Source organism: Gopherus evgoodei, chromosome 2 (genome assembly GCF_007399415.2).
Source record: "Gopherus evgoodei ecotype Sinaloan lineage chromosome 2, rGopEvg1_v1.p, whole genome shotgun sequence".
In the NCBI taxonomy this organism is placed as follows: Eukaryota; Metazoa; Chordata; order Testudines; family Testudinidae; genus Gopherus; species Gopherus evgoodei.
This window is the reverse complement of record NC_044323.1, coordinates 43,367,690-43,392,290: the sequence shown is the minus strand read 5'-3', so window position 1 is coordinate 43,392,290 and position 24,601 is coordinate 43,367,690. Positions and strand designations below refer to the sequence as shown.

The following is a 24,601-nucleotide window of genomic DNA, read 5'->3' as shown; positions in this document are numbered from 1 at the left end:
GTAAATCTTCCCAAATGTTTCAGGACTCTTTTTTTTTTTTTTTAATATGGGTAGGGCTTAAAAAATCCATGTGACAACGGTGAGTAAAAAGATTTCCTCAGAAGACGACCTGGGAATTATGTACAATTTAAGCTATTGTGTGTTTGTAAAAACAATTTTAAGGTCAACATTTACAAATGTAGGTATCTAAAGTTAGTCACCTAAATCTGTACCTAAATTTTCAAATGTGGGTATTTAAATTTAGGCACCTAAAGAAGTTTAGTCCAAATTTCAGACGTGCTGCCCATCTGCAAGAAATGCTAAAAGTGTTCTGCACACTTCACAAAAAGCAAACACATACAAGGATGAAAAGGATGTTGTTATTATGGGTTTCCAGCAAAGCACATGCTTTTAAATTGTCCAATTTGATATTTCTGTATAACGTTAGATAATGGTCCCCTAAGAGTAGCTGAGGGTTCAACCTGGCAACCACTAAAGGAGATTTCCATTTTTTAAGAGAACAGACAGGTTGCTGTTCTTTTGTTTTACTGCTTATTTCACCATATATGTGGGATCTCTGCTTTACTGAGATCTAAGTAGTCAAGAACCCTGCCCTGTGGAGTTTACAATCTACACAGACTGTATTCTTTTACTTTCACTTTGAGCTTTGTATGCCTGAGGTAGATTATACAGCCGGTTCAATCAGATGTGTAAATACAGCCTAAACCATTATCTGAGCTTCCTGAGTCCTATGCAACTTATTCTGGGGTCAACAAGGCACAATAGTGAGTATTCTTAACCTTTTAGACCTCCAAGACAGGACATATTTTTTCCTTTTTGTAACAATCCTATAGAATACTGTGACAGGGATTTAACTTTCTATTGAATTCTATAGGGTGGTCTAAAAAACAAATAAACTGCAGGTGTTATCTATTTCCATTAATTTCTGCATTTTTTTTTCCGTAGGGGTTTATAGAAATCAGTTGTCTCATGAACAATTTGTAAATAATTAATGGGATATGTGTACGTTTTACTCTATTTGACCAGCTATAGGATAAAGCACATTGTTTTATATGTGGATGGAAGATTGGTAGGTATTTGGAAACACATTGGTTTGTTCAATTAACAATGATTTATTTATAAATCATACTGATTTGTGTGCAGCGGTTAGTACATACAGAACTTATTTCTATGCAAAATTGATAAGTACATTTAATATATTGGTTTGCAAGTGCTAGTTTTATTTTGTCTGAAAAATGTAGTGGCTCATAGGAATGAAGTATTGATTTTTACGTGTGATATAGTTTTATGTTTGCACACAGAGAGCAGGGGCTACTTGCATTGCTAGTTAAGAGTCTATCAACCTTTTCATCTTGCTCTCTGATTTGAGGTATTTATAGGTAAAAATGACTTTGGGCTGAGCATTCTTCTAAGACGTCTCATTTAGGAGCCCCTCTAAATCTCTTCAGAAAATAGTTTGGCTATTATTAAAAGTAGCAGACATTGAAAATAAAGAGCCATTAGTGCTGTCAGGAGGGTTATTTCTGTCTATAATTGCTGCAATTCATGTTTTTCTAAAGAAAGAAACATCTAAATCAGAAGGTATAATGAAAAGTACTGAGAAAGTGGTAGGTCTTTTCTAAACAAGTACAATGCAGCTCTTCCAGAGCCCAGTCCAGTGCTAACTGAAGTCAACAGGAGTCTTTCCATTGAATTCAGTTGACTCTGGCTGGGTCTCCGACACCCTGATTCAGCAAAGCATTGAATTATGTTCCAGAATCCATCCTCATTCCTCAGAGCACTTAAGCACATTAAAGGCAATGGGTCTGAAGCATGTGATTAAAGTTATACATGTGTTTAAGTGCTTTGCTGAATGAGGATGCTATATTGAATCAGGGCCCTAGAGAGCAGTTTGGTGCCTCCTGGCAAACTATGAAAAACCTATTTGGAAGCATTTCTTGTTGCTATTGCATATAGGACCTTAATTATCTCAGTCATTCTTGTATTTCTTCTCCACCCCAGTAATCACTCTATTGACCAGTAAAATAATTTCCAGCTAGCTCGGAAAGGCTTTGCCAGTTCCCACATATCCCGTGTGCAATAAGGTAGGACTGTATCCTGTCTCTTCCTTCAGTAGCTTGAAGAGATAATTGCCAGAGGAAGGGAAGCAGTGTAAAAGACAGGGAGTTGCAGGAAGGGGCCAAAATTGTTGGGAGAAGTCACAGTTCTGGAGATTTTGTTAACATTTACCATTATGCATCTGTATGACTTCTTTTTTCTCCCTAAAAACACGTTTTTCATGACAAACTCACTGCCCTTTCAGTAAACAAAGATCTGGTATGAACAGAAGCAGAACTGAGTCTAAATAATGCTATGGATGAACTGAGAAGAATGTTTGGATCCAAGTTAGGCTTAAACTAGGAGTGAAAATTGAAACAGATATAGGATTCAGGTTTGGCAAATGGACAGTGTTTATTGCATATGTTTAATGTGCCATTTCCCTGAAATAAACCATGCCTGTTTGCTGAAGAATTGCAGTAAGTGGTGTCCTCTTCTGCTTATTTGAATTAGCATATGCAAGTGTCATAGATGAACACCAGCGAGTTCTTCCAACAGTAAAAAGCAACGTACAATCTCGTTTCCATGTATGTGTTCAGTGCTGTGTTCAGGTAGTCCCTACTCAATGGGCCCTGACCTGAGTTGAAAGCTTCTTTTGTAATATAAGTAATAATACATAAACAGTTTTCCATTTCAAGGTAGTTATAACATTCAGGGACCGCATATTTTTGGCAAATATGCCGATTTGGTCAAAAATTTCTGAATTTTGATTTTTCAATTTTTTGTTAAAATATCAGTTTTCAATGGAAAAAAGGGGAGGGAATTGCAAAAATGTTCATACTCTGATTTAAAGTTTTTCTTGAACATATTGAGCTAAATACATTCCTGATGATACAATTAAGCCAAAGAAGTAACATAAGGAATTAGTTTGGGCCATTTCTTCTCAAATCATAGAATTATAGAATCATAGAATATCAGGGTTGGGAGGGACCTCAAAGCAGAACCAATTCCAACTAAATCACCCAGCCAGGACTTTGTCAAGCCTGATCTTAAAAACCCATAAGGAAGGAGATTCCACCACCTGCCTATGTAACCCATTCCAGTGCTTCACCACCCTCCTAGTGAAAAAAGTTTTTCCTAATATCCAACCTAAACTTCCCCCACTGCAACTTGAGACCGTTAATCCTTGTTCTGTCATATGGTACCACTGATGACAGACTAGATCCATCCTCTTTGGAATCCCCCTTTCCGGTAGTTGAAAGCAGCTATCAAATCCCCCCTCATTCTTCTCATCTGCAGACTGAAAAATCGCAGTTCCTTCAGCCTCTCCTCCTAAATCATATGCTCCAGCCCCCTAATCATTTTTGCTGCCCTTTGCTGGACTCTTCCCAATTTTTCCACATCCTTCTTGTAGTGTGGGGCCCCAAACTGGGCACAGTTCTCCAGATGAGGCCTCACCAATGTCGAATAGAGGGGAACGATCACATCCCTCGATCTGCTGGCAATGCCCCTACTTATACAGCCTCGAATGCCGTTAGCCTTCTTGGCAACAAGGGCACACTGTTGACTCATATCCAGCTTCTCATCAACTGTAACCCCTAAGACCTTTTCTGCAGAACTGCTTCCTAGCCATCCGGTCCCTAATCTGCAACAGTGAATGGTATTCTTCTGTCCTAAGTGCAGGACTCTGCACTTGTCCTTGTTGAACCTCGTCAGGTTTCTTCTGACCCAATCCTCTAATTTGTCTAGGTCCCTCTATATCCTATCCCTACCCTCCAGCATATCTACCACTCTTTCCAGTTTAGTGTCTTCTTCAAACTTGCTGATCCAGATCATTAATGAAGATATTGAACAAAACCAGCCCCAGGACTGACCCTTGGGGCACTCTGCTTGATACCGGCTATCAACTAGGCATGGAGCTATTGATCACTACCCGTTGAGCCCGACAATCTAGCCAGCTTTCTATCCACCAAATAGTTAATTCATCCAGCCCATACTTCTTTAACTTGCTGGTAAGAATACTGTGGGAGACTGTATCAAAAGCTTTGGTAAAGTCAAGGAATAACACATCCACTGCTTTCCCCTCATCCACAGACCTAGTTGTGGACATGTATTCATCCAGTTTTTCTAAATAGTCATGAACCACTTTTTTCTCCACAGAGGGCTGGTCACCTCCCCTCATGCTGTGCTGCCCAGTGCAGCAGTCTGGGAGCTGATCTTGTTTGTGAAGACAGAGGCAAAAAAAGCATTGAGTACATTAGCTTTATCCACATCCTCTGTCACTAGGTTGCCTCCCTCATTCAGGAAGGGGCACACACTTTCCTTGACTTGTTGCTGACATACCTGAAGAAACCCTTCTTGTTACTCTTAACATCTCTTGCTGGCTGCAACTCCAAGTGTGATTTGGCCTTCCTGATTTCACTCCTGCATGCCTGGGCAATATTTTTATACTCCTCCCTGGTCATTTGTCCAATATTCCACTTCTTGTAAGCTTCTTTTTTGTATTTAAGATCAGCAAGGATTTCACTGTTAAGCCAAGCCGGTCGCCTGCCATATTTACTATTCTTTCTACATATTGGGATGGTTTGTTCCTGCAACCTCAATAAGGATTCTTTAAAATACAGGCAGCTCTCCTGGACTCCTTTCCCCCTCATGTTATTCTCCCAGGGGATCCTGCCCATCAGTTCCCTGAGGGAGCCAAAGTCTGCTTTTCTGAAGTCCAGATCTCATAGGTTATAGGCTGCAGCCATGTATACACACCCAGGGCAGAATTCAATCCATTGCCTTCAATCCTGAGGTACAGTAAACTTTTCTCTATTTTTTGGACTATGCTATGGATCTACCAAAATCCAGCCCTTTACATACAACTTGGAAAATGATGCGCTGAAACAGATTACAAAGAGTTATTATCGTTATTTTGTTGTTATTTGTACTGTGATAGTGCTAAGAGGCTTCAACCCCATTGTGCTAGGCATTGTACAAATATAACAAAAAGAGAGGCTGTGCATCAAAGCATAAGATGAGACACAACAAATGGATACAATAAACAGTTTTGGAAAGCACAAGGCAAAAATGAGACACTTGTGATTAGTGTAATAAGCAGCAGTCACAGAATAACAGATGGCCTAACCGTGGTAGGCATCTAGAAAGAGATGAGTTTTAGGGAGACTTGAAGGAGAATAATGTAGTGGCCTTGCAGATTTTTCTGAGGAGCTATTTGCATGCATTAGGGATGGCCTGGGTCAAAGCACAAAGGTGATGGCAAATCTGACAAATGGGTTACCAGAATAATTAAAAAAAAAACCTAATTATTTTAATATGCAAACGAATTCCCAGGGGACATTGCTCCATTAAAAGTGTTTGCAAAGAACACATCAGAATAATTTTTTTAAGGAATATTTATTTTCAATTCCATTTAAACAACCCACTTTTGTAACACATACTAAATCTTTAAGAAACATTTTAAGAAATGTCCGCATTATAGCTACAAGGATAAATTAAACATATTTCAGTTCTACAGATTAAAATACAGAATATGTTCACATAATTCTGCATTTTACTGTTTTGCTGCTTTATGCTTTTGTTATAACCTTATTCCCAGATTCTGGACCTTAGCGTCCAAAATATGGGGGTTAGCATGAAAACCTCCAAGCTTAGTTACCAGCTTGGACCTAGTACTTGCTGCCACCACCCAAAAAATTAGAGTGTTTTGGGGCACTCTGGTCCCCCTGAAAAACCTTCCCTGGGGACCCCAAGACCCAAATCCCTTGAGTCTCACAACAAAGGGAAATAATCCTTTTTCCCTTCCCCCCTCCAGGTGCTCCTGGAGAGATACACAGACACAAGCTCTGTGAAACTACCCTCTCCGTTCCCAATCCTGGAAACAAAAGCACTTTCCTCTTCACCCAGAGGAAATGCAAAATCAGGCTAGCAAATCCAACCCACACACAGATCTCCCCTGATTTCTTCCTCCCACCAATTCCCTGGTGAATACAGATTCAATTTCCCTGAAGTAAAGAAAAACTCCAACAGGTCTTAAAAGAAAGCTTTATAAAAAAAGGAAAGAAAAAATACAAATGGTCTCTCTGTATTAAGATGACACAACACAGGGCAATTGCTTAAAAGAATATTGAATAAACAGCCTTATTCAAAAAGAATACAAATCAAAGCACTCCAGCACTTATATTCATGCAAATACCAAAGAAAAGAAACCATATAACTTACTATCTGATCTCTTGGTCCTTACACTTAGAACAGAAGATTAGAAAACAGAGCTACTTCTCCAAAGCTCAGAGACAGCAGGCAGAGAGAAAACAAAAGACCTCTTACACAAACTTCCCTCCACCCAAAGTTGAAAAAATCCGGTTTCCTGATTGGTTTAAAAATCCGGTTTCCTGATTGGTCCTCTGGTCAGGTGCTTCAGGTGAAAGAGACATTAACCCTTAACTATCTGTTTATGACACGCCCCCCAAATTGCAGACAGTGGGGAAGCTCACTGGCGGCAATTTCCTTCTAGAACTTGAAAATAAACAGATTAATACAACACATGCACCTTTACATATACTACTAAGTATATAACTAACAGACTTCTACATTTTAAGAACACTTTTTAACTACTGAATTCTGGGAAACTCTCACGGGAGAGTGCATCAGCAACTTTGTTAGAAGCTCCTGTGATGTGTTGAATTTCAAAATCAAAATCTTGGAGAGCTAAACTCCAACGAAGAAGTTTTTTGTTGTTCCCCTTGGCAGTATGAAGCCACTTTAGTGCAGCATGGTCAGTTTGTAGTTGGAACCGCCGTCCCCAAACATATGGGCGTAGCTTTTCCAAGGCGTATACAATGGCAAAGCATTCCTTTTCACTGACTGACCAGTGACTTTCCCTCTCAGACAGTTTCTTGCTGAGAAACACGACAGGATGGAAGTTGTGATCTATTGCTTCCTGCATGAGCACTGCTCCTATACCACGCTCAGATGCATCTGTGGTTACTAGGAATGGCTTGTCAAAATCCGGGGCCCTGAGTACAGGGTCAGACATGAGTGTTGCCTTAAGCTGGGTAAAGGCTTTTTGACACTCATTAGTCCACTTAACGGCATTTGGCTGGGTCTTTTTGGTCAGGTCGGTCAATGGGGCAGCGATTTGGCTGTAGTGTGGTACAAATCGCCTGTAGTATCCGGCCAAGCCTAAGAAGGATTGGACCTGTTTCTTTGACCTTGGGACAGGCCACTTTTGGATAGCATCCACCTTGGCCTGTAGGGGGTTTATGGTTCCTCGACCCACCTGGTGCCCCAGGTAAGTCACTCTGTTTTGGCCTATTTGACACTTTTTGGCCTTAACAGTTAGTCCTGCCTGCCTGATGCGCTCAAAGACCTTTTCCAGGTGGAGTAGGTGTTCGGGCCAGGAGTCTGAAAAAATGGTCACATCATCGAGGTAGGCAACTGCAAATTCTCCCAGTCCAGCTAGTAGACCATCTACCAGCCTCTGGAAGGTGGCGGGTGCATTTCGAAGGCCGAAAGGAAGGACATTGAATTCATACACCCCCGCATGGGTGACGAATGCTGACCTCTCCTTGGCAGGTTCATCTAGCAGTACTTGCCAGTACCCCTTGGTTAAGTCTATTGTAGAGATGAACTGGGCACGTCCCAACTTTTCCAATAGCTCATCAGTGCGTGGCATTGGATAGTTGTCCGGACGAGTTACAGCATTTAGCTTACGGTAGTCCACGCAAAAGCGTATTTCCCCATCTGGTTTGGGTACCAGAACCACTGGAGATGCCCATGCACTGGTAGATGAGCGGATTATACCCATCTGTAGCATGTTCTGGATCTCCCGTTCTATAGCAGCTTGGGCATGAGGAGACACCCGGTAGGGTGGGGTTCTGATTGGGTGAGCATTACCTGTATCAATGGAGTGGTATGCCCGTTCAGTCCGTCCTGGGGTGGCTGAGAACAATGGGGCGAAGCTAGTGCACAGCTCCTTGATTTGTTGCCGCTGCAGACGTTCCAGGGTGGTTGAGAGGTTCACCTCTTCCACGCCACCGTCTTTTTTTTCCGTCGTAGTAGACACCGTCAGGCCACTCAGCATCATCTCCCTGGACTGTAAACTGACAAACCTGTAAGTCTCTGGAATAGAAACGCTTGAGAGAATTAACATGGTACACTTTAGGCTTTAGTGAGGAATTGGGAAATGCTATGAGGTAGTTTACAGCTCCCAGGCGCTCTTGGACCGTGAATGGCCCTTCCCATGATGCTTCCATCTTATGGGCCTGTTGCGCCTTCAAGACCATAACCTGGTCTCCTACCTTGAAGGAACGTTCTCTGGCATGTCTGTCATACCAGGCCTTTTGCTCTTCCTGAGCATCCTTTAGATTCTCTCTAGCAAGGGCTAAAGAGTGTCGGAGGGTGCTTTGTAGGTTGCTTACAAAGTCCAGAATGTTAGTTCCTGGAGAAGGCGTAAACCCCTCCCATTGCTGCTTCACCAACTGTAATGGCCCCTTAACCTCGTGACCATACACAAGTTCAAATGGTGAAAACCCTAAACTGGGATGTGGTACAGCCCTGTAGGCAAACAGCAACTGCTGCAACACTAGGTCCCAATTATTGGAGAATTCGTTGATGAATTTTCGTATCATGGCCCCCAAAGTTCCATTGAACCTTTCCACCAGGCCATTGGTTTGATGGTGGTACGGGGTGGCAACCAAGTGATTCACCCCATGAGTTTCCCACAGTTTTTCCATGGTCCCTGCCAGGAAATTAGACCCTGAATCTGTAAGGATGTCAGAGGGCCAACCTACCCTGGCAAAGATGTCTGTTAGGGCCAGGCACACAGTGTTAGCCCTGGTGTTGCCTAGAGCTACTGCTTCTGGCAATCGGGTAGCAAAGTCCACTAAAGTCAGTACGTACTGCTTTCCTCTGGACGTCTTTTTTGGAAAAGGGCCCAGAATATCCACAGCTACTCGCTGAAATGGAACCTCAATTATGGGGAGTGGCTGGAGAGGGGCCTTGACCTGGTCTTGAGGCTTTCCCACTCTTTGGCATACCTCACAAGACCGGACATACTTGGCAACATCCTTGCCCATCCCCTCCCAGTGGAAGGACTTCCCCAACCGGTCCTTGGTTCTGTTCACCCCAGCATGGCCACTGGGATGATCATGGGCTAAGCTTAAGAGCTTCCCCCGGTACTTAGTTGGAACCACCAACTGTTTTTGCGGCTGCCATTCTTCCCGGTGTCCACCAGAAAGAATTTCCTTGTATAAAAGTCCTTGGTCTATAACAAACCGGGATCGATTAGAAGAGCTGAGAGGCGGTGGGGTGCTCCGTGCCGCCGCCCAAGCTTTCTGAAGGCTGTCATCCGCTTCCTACTCAGTCTGGAACTGTTGCCTTGAGGCTGGGGTCACCAGTTCTTCCTCAGACTGTGGACTTGGGCTTGGTCCCTCTGGAAGCGATGTAGGTGATGGGGTTGTTTCCGTTGCTGGTGAACCGCTCTCCGCTGGTGCACCTGAGGGTATTTCAGGCTCTGGCTGAGCCTTTTGGGTATGGCTGTCTTGTGCTTCTGCCAGTTTTGGCTCGCTGGCGCCCTCTGGCGTTGAGTTTGAAGATGGGGTTGCAATTGCTGGTGCTGGTTGCTGTTCCAGTTCCGGGCCTGGGACTGGAGATGCTGTGGCTGTTTCAGTGGTAGGCATGGAATCCGGGTCCACTACCTCTGTCTGGGTCTCAGGTAACACAGACGGGGCCTCTGTGGACGGCTCAGGAACAGGAATGGATCTGGAAGCTTGCCTGGTTTGGCTACGTGTAACCATTCCCACTCTCTTGGCCCGCCTCACCTGGTTGGCCAAGTCTTCCCCCAGTAGCATGGGGATAGGATAATTGTCATAGACGGCAAAAGTCCACATTCCTGACCAGCCTTTGTACTGGACAGGCAGTTGAGCTGTAGGCAAGTCTACAGCTTGTGACATGAAGGGGTAAATTGTAACTTTGGCCTTTGGGTTGATGAATTTGGGGTCAACGAAGGATTGGTGGATAGCTGACACTTGTGCCCCCGTGTCTCTCCACGCAGTAACCTTCTTTCCGCCCACTCTCAAATTTTCCCTTCGCTCCAAGGGTATTTCAGAGGCATCTGGGCCTGGGGATCTTTGGGGTGATGGTGGTGTAATGAATTGCACTCGCATGGTGTTCTTGGGACAGTTGGCCTTGATATGTCCCAGTTCATTACACTTAAAGCATCTTCCATCTGATGGGTCACTGGGCCGAGGTGAGTTACTGGAGACTGGTGAGGTGGAAGGGTAGGGTGTCTGTGGCTTTACTTGGGTGGTATGTGGGGTCTTTGGCTGTCCTCGGTTGTAGGGTTTATGGTCTGTGTGCCCCCTGGGGTAATCGTTCCCCTTGACAGTAGCTTTCTTGCTTTCTGCCAGTTCCATCCATTTGGCTCCAATCTCCCCCGCCTCAGCGATATCTTTGGGATTTCTATCTTGTATGTACTGTGTGATGTCTTCAGGAACACCATCCAAGAACTGCTCCATTTGTATGAGGAGGTTCAGTTCTTCCAGGGTTTGAATGTTGTTTCCTGTTAGCCAGGCCTCATAGTTTTTTGCAATGTAGTAGGCGTGTTTGGGAAATGACACCTCTGGTTTCCACTTTTGGGTTCTGAAGCGCCGACGGGCATGATCTGGGGTTATCCCCATTCTGTATCTGGCCTTGGTTTGAAAAAGTTTATAGTCATTCATTTGCCGCTTAGGCATTTCAGCTGCCACCTCTGCTAAAGGTCCACTGAGGTGTGGCCTTAATTCTACCATGTACTGGTCTTCGGGGATGCTGTACCCAAGACAGGCTCTTTCAAAATTTTCCAAGAAGGCCTCGGTGTCATCACCTGCCTTGTAGGTGGGAAATTTCCTGTGCTATGGAGCAATAATTCGCGCCGGGTTGTTAGGGTTGGCTGGCACAGGCAGCCCAGCTTTTGCCAACTCCAGTTCATGTTTTCTCTGTTTTTCCTTCTCTTCATTTTCTTTTTGTTGTTTTTCCATTTCTCGGTGGTGGGCCAACTCTTCTTCTTCTAGTTTTCTTTTGTGTGCTGCCTGTTTGATTTGTTCTTCTCTTTCTTTCATCTCCATCTCTGCTTGTTTTATTTCCAGTTGTCGCCTGTGTTCAGCTTCTCTGAATTGGTCTTCGGCCTCCATTTTTGCCTTAGAAGTCATGATTCCTGTTTTCTTGTGTTGGGGTGCCTGTTTATCCTCTGAACTGCAGGTTCTCTGTTGCCTCCTGAAGTCTGCCTAGCAGCAGTGCTTTTTTCCTTTCTTCTCTCTAGCTAATGTTCAATGAAGGGAAACCAGAAAAACCACTTTATTTGCATGCATATAAGTGCTGGTACTTGCCTCCTAATGGGAGGGCTATTGCATGACAAAAGACCCTTAACATGCAAGCCACAACCTGCCAGAGAGAGCAGAAAAAAAATTCTCTCTGGTTCCCTTTTAAAACCAAACTGTTTCTCTCTGCTAAAAAGCCCTTAGCAGAGAAAAGAAAAATATAATATTCCTACTGGCTTCTGGATTCTGTCTATCTCCCACCAGCTGCCACTCATGTTATAACCTTATTCCCAGATTCTGGACCTTAGCGTCCAAAATATGGGGGTTAGCATGAAAACCTCCAAGCTTAGTTACCAGCTTGGACCTAGTACTTGCTGCCACCACCCAAAAAATTAGAGTGTTTTGGGGCACTCTGGTCCCCCTGAAAAACCTTCCCTGGGGACCCCAAGACCCAAATCCCTTGAGTCTCACAACAAAGGGAAATAATCCTTTTTCCCTTCCCCCCTCCAGGTGCTCCTGGAGAGATACACAGACACAAGCTCTGTGAAACTACCCTCTCCGTTCCCAATCCTGGAAACAAAAGCACTTTCCTCTTCACCCAGAGGAAATGCAAAATCAGGCTAGCAAATCCAACCCACACACAGATCTCCCCTGATTTCTTCCTCCCACCAATTCCCTGGTGAATACAGATTCAATTTCCCTGAAGTAAAGAAAAACTCCAACAGGTCTTAAAAGAAAGCTTTATAAAAAAAGGAAAGAAAAAATACAAATGGTCTCTCTGTATTAAGATGACACAACACAGGGCAATTGCTTAAAAGAATATTGAATAAACAGCCTTATTCAAAAAGAATACAAATCAAAGCACTCCAGCACTTATATTCATGCAAATACCAAAGAAAAGAAACCATATAACTTACTATCTGATCTCTTGGTCCTTACACTTAGAACAGAAGATTAGAAAACAGAGCTACTTCTCCAAAGCTCAGAGACAGCAGGCAGAGAGAAAACAAAAGACCTCTTACACAAACTTCCCTCCACCCAAAGTTGAAAAAATCCGGTTTCCTGATTGGTTTAAAAATCCGGTTTCCTGATTGGTCCTCTGGTCAGGTGCTTCAGGTGAAAGAGACATTAACCCTTAACTATCTGTTTATGACAGCTTTACATTAAAAATACATGACTGACACTCTTTATACCATTAAGCCTTTTTATTGAAAAAAAATATTATTGCATTAAACTACATTCCCAGGAATTCATTGATTAAACTAAAAAAAAAAAAAAAAAGCTGCATTGCATGTACAATAGTGCAATTCACTTAGCTACTGTGTAATATAAAACACTTTATACAGAGAATACAAAACAAAATTACTAGTTTACAGTTTATACTAGTCAGAGTATTATTTAGTTTTAATATAAACTAAACACTTTTAAAATCAATCAGTTCAAATGGCATGTTTATGCAAAACTGCATAACAAATGTACATATTAGGTATTTTACAGAAATGCCTCAGTTACAAAAAAAATAGATGTTTCATCATTGTGGATTGGGGCCTCAGTTTTGTTATTGGAATTGATGTTTATTGTACAGTATGGATGACACATATCTCTTTGACTAAGGGCCAAAGAATATATAATTATGCTAAAATATGTATTGACTTTGAGTGCAGATACCAAACTTTCCCATCAGATACCATCCCAACACCACCCACATACCGTTACTTTCTTTAAAATAATTCTGAATAAAATTGGAACCGGAGCTTTGCTGCACATATCAGACCTAAGAATGCTGGTATTAACAAGATATATATGTTTTTAAAAATAACATACTGCAAACCAAAGTGTGGGAATAAATTCAGCAAATAAGTCATATTAAACTACAATTTAACAAACATTATCAAGAAAATCCACCTAAATGCACCAAGGAATCAATTTTAGCCTCTCTTTAAATGTAGCACATTCTATTTTGCTTTCATTCTGTTTCTGTACCTTTTTATCTCTACTTTCTCCATCAATAGCTTTACTTCTGTTTTTCACAGTTCTACTTAGTAGGTTTTATTGTTTTCATTTGGGTTTTTGGATATTTGTTTCACAAGAGCTTCCATATTTATCGGAAGCAATGACTTTTTCTTGATTTTTTCTTAATTTGATTCTGTTCTCAATTATTTAATTTACTTTATATAAACAGGTGATGTGTATAACAATGTTTTTAGATTTTTATTAGCAATCTGATACTATGTGGATTTTCTTTTTTTGTTTGATTGATTTTTTTGCTATCATAAATATTTCTTAATTAGTTCTGTTGTCTTTCAAAAGTGAAGAATCTGATCCTGAACATACTTATGCATATATGCTTAACTTTACAGAAGTGAACAGTCCTATTGAATCAATAGGAGTACTCAAGTGTGCAGAGATAAACATGTGCATTAGTCTTTGAAGTAAGACCTTGAGGTTCATGTGTAAAAATGTATGTGTATATGCACATATACCTTTGTGCAAACAGTTACTGCAGCTGCATTCACAGTTGGATATTCAGGCATCCATCCATTTGCAGGTACAATTGCTCAACATACACATGCAACTGTGGTAACTACACATACACATTTGCTCGTGAACCTCAGGCAGAGACAACCTGTGCTTGCTGATGTGGAGAGCGGGGCAGAGTGAGGGCAGTCAGCTTCGACATTGTTACTGAGCATGCTCAGTCTGTGTGAGCATGTTAAATACAAGCCACACAGCAAATCTGGGGGGCACATGAACCCTCATGCCCTCCCCCCAATGCATCGCCGCCTCATGACATATATTTGTAAAATGTAGCCCAAGTCATTTTAAGTATCAGAGGGGTAGCCGTGTTAGTCTGGATCTGTAAAAGCAGCAAAGAGTCCTATGGCATCTTATAGACAGTTAATCTGTTAGTCTATAATGTGCCACAGGACTCTTTGCTGCTTTTACAAATCATTTTAAGTTGCTTGAAAGGTAATGCATTCCCAAATAATCCATAATCTAGTTCCCCTCCTTTTTAACTGGCAAACAGAGTTGAAATAGATGCTGAGAATTAAGAATTATTAAGAGCCTGCTAATATTTGTTTATACCAGGAGTTGGCAACCTTTCGGAAGTGGTGTGCCGAGTCTTCATTTATTCACTCTAATTTAAGATTTTGCGTGCCAGTAACACATTTTAACATTTTTAGAAGGTCTCTTTCTATAAGTCTATAATATATAACTAAACTATTGTTGTATGTAAAGTAAATAAGGTTTCAGAATGTTTAAGAAGCTTCATTTAACATTAAATTAAAATACAGAGTCCCCCGGACCGGTGGCCAGGACCCAGGCGGTATGAGTGCCACTGAAAATCAGCTTGCGTGCCGCCTTTGGCACCCCTACCATAGGTTGCCTACCCCTGGTTTATACTTACATGGGGGTAGGGGCTGACTGATATTAACTTCTGCATCTTCTTTAATACGCTTAATTCATGTTTGAAACCCATATATATAACTGATTATTATTGGTGGTGAGGTATTTTTATACCTTGTCTGTTTTTTACAAAATATTATGTTCCGATTAAATTAAACCACAGATGGTTTAATTTAAATTTGTTGGTTTGATTTTAAATTTACTATACTCATAACACATTTGGGGCACTGTGAAGCACTGTGATAGTCAGTAAGGCCTGATTCAATCAAGCACCTAAGCAAACATTTAAGCCCAGCCTTGTTAACAAAGCACTTAGCAAATTTTAACTGCATAGCTACTTTACTAAAGAGAAACAGACTTAAACACAGGCTTAAGTGCATTGCTGGATCAGGGCCGAAAATGTCAACATTTGCCAAGAGTAACCACAGTGACATCTGAGATATCACACTAATTTCCAGTTTAGTGATTGTGTAGTAAATGAATGTGGTATCTCAGATATCACTGGATGTGGTCACTTAAAATGTTTGTCTTTTTAATAGCTGCCCACTGTCCTTCCCTGATAATCCATATGCCACAAGCTCTTCCTAGACCCAGTTTGACATGTCATCCCTAAGTCACTCTATAACTACCATTGTTAAAGTTCTATAACCAATAGCCCATCTACCTCTCTTGTTTTGGAGATTATGGAATTTTAAAAATTAAACAAAACTATTGTTGATTCTCCCAGCCCCCAGTCGCTCAGATTATCATTTTCCCCCTTCCCCTCCTTTTGTCAGTGTGTTGTCTAAATAAGTCCCAAACTAACTCTGAAAGAATGGAATCACTTGCATTGATTTTAATGGATGCTGGATTGGCCTCTTAAATTGTAATCTCTTTGGGGAAGGGAACTTGTCTTATTAGGCTGTAACATGCCCATGGAACTGTGGTAGCTATAGAATTAATCCAACAGTTTCAAATATGTCTACTAATTCGGGTGCCCAATCAGAGTGTCTAAAGCCAGGTTTTCAGAGGGGATCAGCTCTCAGAGGGGATCAGCTGTCTCTCAACATCTCTGAAAATCAAGCATTAGTTGAGCTGAGTTGAGCATCCAGAAATACTGACCACAATTGAATGTTATGGTCTAGGCCACTCTGCAGAATTCATCTGAATCTGCAATTTTATTTGATTGTGACTACATTATTTTCATTTCAGGTTGATAAAAACCAAGTTAAAAAATCAATTATAGGTTTTGCTTTAAAAACTTGCTATATTCTAACCACAGCTACTTTCCTCTCTTTCTATAGCTAACTGAATATCATGAAATCAAATTCCTCAAAACTTTGCTATTATATGTATTGGGAATTAATTCTGGGAGTGCAGAATATCAACTGTGCACTAAATCCAAATTAACAGGTATAATCTGTCAGCTGTTTTGTTGGCCAGTGATATTGACAGGCATAGTTGTACTCTAACAGCAGTCAAGAACTTCATTTCATACAGAGTATCCAGTGTTGAGTATTAGACCACCATAAAATATAATCAGTCGAGGCTCCGTTGAAGCACAGAGCTAACTCTACGTATATGAGTACTCCCATTGATGTCAATAAAATTTCTAATGTGTTTGAAGGTTGGGCACATGGTTCAGTGCCTTGCTGAATCACAGCCTTAGCTTGTACTTTGAGAATTCTGGAAATTATGTTGGGAACTTCATTACATGTTCATTTTTACCAATTTTTTTTTCAGTCCAGTTTTATTTCATACTGCTGAGAGATTTCCACTACAGTTGTCAGTTCTGCTCTGCATTATACCCATTCGCTTCAGTGGTGCTGCATAGGACAGAGGAAGAATTTGGCCCTTCTGGTGAAATTCTGGTTCCCTAACCAAAGACCACATACAGAGAATTATTTGTAAAAGGTATCTATGTTGATGTTGAGCCTCGCTGAGACCAACGCAACATTATAATTTCCAGCAAACATTTTCTGAGAAGGGGTACACATTTTTTTGGGAAAAGTATATATAGATTATCTGGGCAAGATTCTCTAGAGCTCTGCTTGGCAGGGGAGAAAACAAAGCATCCGGGGGTCAGGTACAGTTCCCCACATCTCAAGGCCAGCTCCAGCCCCACTGAAACTTAGAGCTACTGAGTTCTGCCAAAATTCTAATTCCCTCTGCAGAACTAAGTTAGCATTACTGCTTCCTTCTAGTTTTAGTTTTAGTTTTCACATGGTGCTTGTTTCTATTATGGGGAGATTGATGCTGCTGTAATCCATGCAGCAGGGATCGATTTAGCGGGTCTAGTGAAGACCCGCTAAATCGACAGCAGAGTGCTCTCCAGTCAACCCCGGTACTCCAGCTTTCCAAGAAGAGTAAGGGAAGTTGACCGGAGAGCATCCCCCATCAATGCAACGCAGTGAAGACACCGGGGTAAGTCGACCTAAGCTACATCGACTCCAGCTACGTTATACGTGAATAACGTAGCTGGAGTAGCATAACTTAGATCGACTTACCCCGGTAGTAAAGACAAGCCATTGGTGGTGTGAAAACTAAATCAACATTCATATTCTGTCACTTTCCTTGACTTTTAAATATTGCTGATGTGCTCCTACCACTTCCCTTTGGATGTGTGACTGATTATGAAATACCAGTTTTTCTTCAAATTTCTTTTTGGAGCAAAGGAATAATAGTTTTGCTAATTTAAATAACTAGAAACCTTGAAAACGTCTCTCATTCCAGATAACTGCTGGGTCTAGCTAGAGCAAGAATGGTGATAAGATCTTGCCCTTGGAACAATGGATGCATTAAAGGATTCAGATGTAGGGCAGCAGCTGCAGCTGCATTCAGGTGTGGAGTGAATAAAGTAGGGATAAATGCAGTATGTTGCAATGATGGGAGGGTCAGAAAGGAAGGGTGAATGGGTGTGGTGGAGAGCAAATGCAGTGGGCGTCTTGTCAATAGAGTAGGGTGGGAAGGAATGATGGTTGGAGCTAACGGGGAAAGTGTTATGGGAGTGAAATATGATTCAGAGAGTGGGTGCATGTTGGTCAAGGAAAGATGGCTGCTATGGGGATGTACAGAAGTGGAGACCGCAAAGCGTTGCAGAAGGGTACGGTGGATTGTGGTGACAGAAGCATGATGCTGACTGGGAACAGAATGAACTGCTGGTGTTGCAGAGAAGGCAGACGGTCCTGTGGCAGGCAAAACTTTAAGGTGCTTTGCCAGGAGTTGTCTCTGCATATGTTGCTGGGCTTGCAGCTGAAGTAACCTGTACTTGTCTATTTCATCAGGTGAAAATGTGATAGGCTGTTGAGTTAAAGGAGGGGAGATGGATTTCCTGTATATTTCTAGCTCATTTTCTGTTTCATCACACTTATGCATAGCACTGTCACAATAAGTGTTTACATTCCCTTCCACTTGATGCAAGTTCATGCTTACATCATGTACTTCTTCTTTGGTCTCTGCTGAATTAACAACAGAATATCTATTAGAAGGAAAAGCACCAGTGAAATCATTTGGTACCAGGTCACAGCTTTGCATAAAAGGTTGTACTTCACTAATTAAGAGATTTGATTGTTCCTTTATTGCTGTGTTCGTTTTTATGCTGGGAGCCTGATAGCCTATTCCTATTTGAATTATGTCTTTAAAAAGACAATTATCATAATTAGTGACTGTTGTACGAGTAACATTATTTGTCTGTGAAGCTTCAAAATTGTCTTTCTTTGCACTGCTTTCTAATGAACTGGTTTCATCATTCGTTAAAACTTTTTTACTTATATTTAGGGCTTTTTCAGGCATAGGTAATATTGCTGTGTCACCTACTGATGATGGAAATTTACTAGCAAAGTGACTTTGTGAGTGATCCTCCAATTCCATCACACAATAGTTTGAAAATCCCTCTGAACTGTGTGCTTGTTCTTGGTTTTTCTTGGATTGCACTCTTTCTAAAAGTAGCCTGGCTGTCAATGATGTTCTGTCTTCCATTGTGTCTTTTGCTGAGTTTTCGGAAGAGCCAACATGACATTTTTTTGACTGACAATTCACATTCTGTGAGTCAAAATGTGTAGATTCTGTTTTTCCTGGTTCGGTGCTGTAACAGCATTCTGTCTCTTCCTTGCTTTTGGTCAAATAATATACTGTTTCTTTTGAGAAGGATCCTGAACTACTGGCTGTTGATCTTCTGCAACTAGATGATCTTCCACTGCTTCTTGAATGTCTGGTGGAAGAACTTTTGGAGCTGTGGTATCTTCTATTTCTGCTGTATTTTCTGCCAGAATGTCGGTGTGTATTTCTGCTTTGCTTTGATCTGTCTCTATGGTGTAAATCTCTACGTCTTGAATGTCTTTGATATTTAATTGTATCCCTCTGTGTACAGTTTCTAGTTCTTTGACTTTTACTGTAGAAAAGGTAATCCTCATCTGCATCATCAGAAGAGGAAATACAGTTGTGCTTTCTGTGTTTACGTCTGTGCCTTTCAACTGTCTTGTTTTCTCTTTTACAACAAAAGAGCAAGTGACTTCTACTGTGATCGCTTGATCTGTGGCTAAAGGAGCTACTTACATAGCTAGGTGTACTGCTAATGGAAGTGTCAGAATAGCTAGAATGTCTGTCAGAGGATGACTTTTGGGAGGATGAGAATCTCCAGTATCTTGTATAACCTCCACACCCTTCATTTGCTGAATACCTGCTTTGAGAACTTGATTTATAACTAAGGAAACTTTCAATAGAATCTTTTCCACTGTCACTTACATCACTGCTGCATCTAGGCCAGTTTTGAATGGATTTGCAGTTGTTTTGGTTTTCATGTATTTCTTCAGAATAACTTAAATCACATTTTGCAGTTTTATGCTTTTTAGTCCTAGACACATAAGGCAAAAAGGAAATGCTTTCATTTCCACCACTGTGTGTTCTTCTTTCACAGCTATGCAAATGGTGCTTTAAAGATCTCCTAGGTGTTCTGGCATGGAGACTTCTTTCTCTTGTATAATCCTTTTGTGAGACATCAAGGAAAGCAGGCACTTTGGGTATGTTTTCATTCAAATAATGTGAAATGTACTTTTGACCACTTCCATTCATTTCTTTCTCTGTGTCTGAATCAGCTTTTTGCTGGGCCTTGTTATGTATTTTGGAAACTTTCACCTTCTTTGGTTTCAGTGACGGATTATCTTGTTCTGTTGACATCTGCTTGTCTTCTATTAAACCTGAGGTTTCATTTTCTTCTGCATTCATATTTGTAGAGGGCTCACTACACCTTTCTGTGTTTGTTTCATGCTCGTTACGATCTCTGTGGTTTACTCTGTGGTTTAGAGAAAGTCGAAAGTCAAAATATAATGGATTACAACCATAGGAGATACAGGGTGCAGTTTTTGTAAACAAAAGAAGTTCCGTGGGCCACTGAAGCGCAGTGCTGCCATCTTTGCTCAGGACATGAAGAAACGGCAATGCTTTGGGCTTCATCTCATTAACCAATGTCTCATTTGGAAGCATTTCTGTGTTTCCATTCACAGTTCCTGAACTCTCAGAAAATGTCTCTGTCTTGACCACCTTGGGATTGTAATGCAGCTCACTTGCATATCCCTGCTCAGCTGGGTGTTGTGGTGGGAACTCCGTTAAGAGGTCACTTAGCATGGTATCACTGTGCTTGTAAGGGTTCTGCTGGGTAGAAAGATTAGTAGTTTGGTTTGGAGGTGAAATGAGAGTTTCCAGCAATTTCTCAGTCTCATTCAACTCAACTTCTTGTTCTGTTTCTCTCATCGAACCAGTCAAATCCAAATTTGAAAGCTGCATTTTGGTTTTGCAGAATGAAGGATGAGCGTTGACAATTTCTTCTAACTCTTTATCGCTGTTTATCTCATTTTCTTTTACTGTTTTAGTTTTTGCTGCTGTATTGCTTGATGCAATGATATCCATTTGACCTTGTAGGATATTTAATCCTCTGTCCACACTTGCTTTTGTATCCCCACCCAAAACTGTGCAAGACTGACAGCCCTCAGGAGTTTGTTTTGTTTTATGGTTAGAAGATTCACTACCATCATATGCTTCTTCAGTGTTCTCATTGAAAACTGATGCTGATGACTCTAACTTTAATTGGGCTTTTTTAGAGAAAGAAAAAGAAACTCCTATCCTGTGACTAATATTGGTGCCATCTGAGAATGCTTGTGAGGCTTGATTTCCAAGCGAACAGGGTCTCTCAGTATGCGATTGGTGCCTGCTTAGTGTAAGCACCTGTTGTTTCTCTAACATGCTTCTGGAGCGACTTTGTCCTTCACAAAGAACCACACTCTTGGTACCTGCTGTGATTCTGCCACTTTTATCGATGAAAATTCCTTCTTGCAGTTGTTGCTTTTCCACCACCAGCCTGGGAGCTTTAAACACTGGTCTGCTGCCTGTGATGCTATAAATAAAGAAATAAAATGAATGGATTAATGAAATAATTGAAACAAGAAATTACTAACATTTCTCATGATCAGTCTGTTGAAGGAGGGGGTTATTAATGCTGTTGAAAGTGAAAGCTATTAGATTGTGTCTATATCCTATAAATGCAATTCACCCCGGCCTAGCCCACCTCTCAAAAAGCAAGAAAGTCTTTATTCTCAGTAACTGACATGATTTTAACTGAGCACATAGCCACATTTTGTACATCCAGAGCAAACTCTATTGGCTTTAGTAGGGTTACTATGTTACCAGTGCAGCTGAGATGAGACTCTGGCCCGTGATGATTTAGGTCAGCTTTTCATAGGGACTAAGGTTCTAATTGTGAAGTGCCACATGCAGAACTCCAACAAAAGGGAGATTTGTATGTGGAAGAACTGCAGAATTGGGCCCCAAGTGAGAAAAGGGATTTTTCTCAGGTATATTACTCAGTGTGATTCTTTCAGAGCTAACATGTTTTAATGCTCTCTTCTTTTTCTTTCGTCTGTAATATAAAGGACTTTATTCTATAACACAGTTCTTTTGTGAAACATTCAAAGAGACATTAAATATTTAAAAAACACATCCAAGCTACCATAAGACTTTAGTATTTTGCATTAACTTCCTTTCTATAAATTATCTCATCTTTAACCTTTTCCCCTCACTTTTTGATACAAAAGGACATGTGTTCTCTCCTGGGTGCATGCAGCCAACTTCCATTAATGGTAATGGCAATTACACATGTGCATTGATCGAGACTAGTCTCAGTACCCACCAGTATTTGGCTGTCATTTTCACATCTCCTCCTCCTGTATTTGACTCCCTTGTATGCCTTTTTCCCCCCTTTCCCCAAACCTTTTAGATTTAAATGTATAGTTTGCCTTCCTGGGTATTTCTTTTCAGTTCAAGATATTCTAAGGTAGCTTTGACACAGAATTCTAGCAGTCTGTCCTTCTAAGAAGTGACCAACTGGGAACACGAATGACTGCTCTGCATTGTTTTGCATTCAAGATCAGTCATATATGATCACTGGATTAATGGTCTCTTTACTTATGCTTTAAAAATGAGTTTTACTAGACAAATATCTGTTCTTGCAATCAATGGAATGTAGCAGAACTAGTACATAATACATCCCTGCCAAGCATTTTGACATGAAATCAGAGTTTGAATGAAACTGGAAAATATTTTAACTCAGGACAGGTAAAAATTCTACCTGTGTCTAAAAGTATGAGTAGAGAGAGAGTGTGGAGAGTCCATTGATTTGCTTTGCTTCTCATGCCACTTAAAGCCCTTAAGTGTCATGCTTATCATGCCACTTAAAGAGAGGTGGCTCTGCAGGCCTTCGGTAGTTGGAGCCAAAAAGGAAAATTCTGGGTTAGCATCAGAGGCATGTTCCAGGGCCGTGTATGCATATGCCCCTCATTTAACAATGAGAGCTCCTATGCCGTCCCCATGCCATTTATTTGTGTGTCATGCAAGAATAATCTCTTAGGGAGTGCAGTGAGTGGCGGTGTTCTTTTCCGGGTGCTGTGCTGGTCAGAACAGACGTGCCTACTGATGCTGGTGTATCGATATGTATCCATGCATGTGTTAGTAGTAACTTTGAGTCAGCCAGCATTTAGACCCATAGGGAGCTCAGCTCTTGTGAAACTTGCAATACATTTCAAAGCACTAGTTGTGACTCTGGTGACAGCAGGACCTCTGTTTATGGCTACCCTTTCCCCAGATCAACTGAGAACTGGTAATATGACACCTAACATGGGGGCAGCAATGCAGCCCTATTGCAGCCACTGTGAATAGAAATAGCAACTACTACTTTTCTTTGCTCCCTATCAGGAGTTAGGGGTAGCAGGATCTTTCTCAAAGCCAATGTATTGGTTCCTTCCCAGCCCAACGTTGGCCTTATCTCCCTATCTTATCGGTCTGTCTGGGGACGGCACACAGTTTATCCCTCTGATGTAGAAGGGCATAAAGAGCCTTTTCACAGGTAAGTGTATTTCATTTAATTAAGTTGTATGAAAACCCAACTTTACCTGAAGACTATTCCACTGCAGTCATTCTTAGTAGAGCAAGTCAGGATTTTTTTCATCAAAATGTTTTTTTGATGGGAAATGCTCATTCATTGAAGCCTGATTTGGAGCAGGGTCTCTCAGATCCCACGTTAATGCCCTAAACACCAGACTATGGAGTCAATGTCTCTTACTCTACGTCTGTGCATTGAGGGGAGGTGTCATTTCCAGCCTGAGGTGACATACACACTCTAGCTTTGATTGAGCTAGCACGTTAATAGAAGTGTCGCTGCAGCGGCTCAAGCAGTGGCAAGGGCAGGCTGCCTAGTGTACTATCCTGTCTGAGACACGAGGTACATACTTGGGCAGCTAGACCCAGTGCTCATGCCGCTGGAGCTACATTCTTTTTTTAACACTTGAGTTTGATAAGAACTAGAGTGGGTGTGTCTCCTCAAACTGCAAATTACAGCTCCTGCTCAACATGTAGATGTACCCTAAAACTCTCTTGTTGGAGCTGATCTGCTTTGTATAAGTCATTGAATATTTACGGGCCAAAGAAAGAGAGAGAGACTGATGCCATAGCCTGGTTCAGAGCCGGGACCTGAAATCTGCATCTTCTATATCCCATGTGAGTGCCCTACCTACTGGAGTATTGGTTATTGTGGGCTCTTGCACTCATGTTTTTTCATGAGGAAAATTGTTCTCCATCAGACAGAAAACAGATTCTGAAACCCTGAAGTTTTTCATGAAACAGAATTATTTTTTTTCTGCTTAGCTCTAATGCATAGAGCTAAGTGACAACCTCAGCCTTTTACCCCAAAAACATTGCATTGGCCTGAAATCATTGTAGAGTACACCATGAATATTATTATTTCCACTGTGCTGAAATCTTGGTTTGTTTTTAACATAAGAATGACAGTTTAATTAACCCATTATGGTCACAGATTAACATTAATTGGAGGTCTGGTAACAACCTACTCTGTTGAATCCTTTAGTGTATGTAAGTGTCATTAAACAAAAAAGAGATTTGTCAAACATAAAGGTTTATTAGTATAAACATTGTACTGTATCTCTATTATTATCATCAGTTTAACTACAGTACTGGGTAAATTTAACTGAGCTAATTACATCTGTTTTTCATTCACACAATGATACTGTCATTTACTCTAGGGAGAAACTACCTGAATAGCCTAAGTCTACTAAAAGTAATGAAAGTTGCAGATTCAACACAGAGACATTAAGGTCTATTTAGCCTTTTCCTTTCACTCTCTACAAATTACTAAGAGTTATACTTGTCTATTCAGGTCAATTTTAATAAGATAAAATGCTGATATTGTAAAATCGTCTTCAAATCACACAATTCAGAAGAGATTAGATTAATAGGCTACAGGGGAGAAAAACACAAAACCTTCAGATGCCAAGTAATTCATTCAGGGACTTTCAATTTTATGGTTTTCAGAATAG

General features: G+C 41.1%; 1 protein-coding gene across 1 annotated transcript in view; it reads right to left on the bottom strand.

Moving 5' to 3' along the window:
- Positions 1-14,704: 14,704 nt before the first annotated feature.
- ZNF804B (zinc finger protein 804B) overlaps positions 14,705-24,601 on the bottom strand; it is a 355,486-nt gene continuing 345,589 nt past the window's right edge. The window contains exon 4 of the mRNA XM_030550506.1: positions 14,705-21,111. Within this exon, the coding sequence (XP_030406366.1) occupies positions 17,448-21,111 (3,664 nt within the window). The 3' untranslated portion in view covers positions 14,705-17,447. The remainder of the gene's footprint in view (positions 21,112-24,601) is intronic.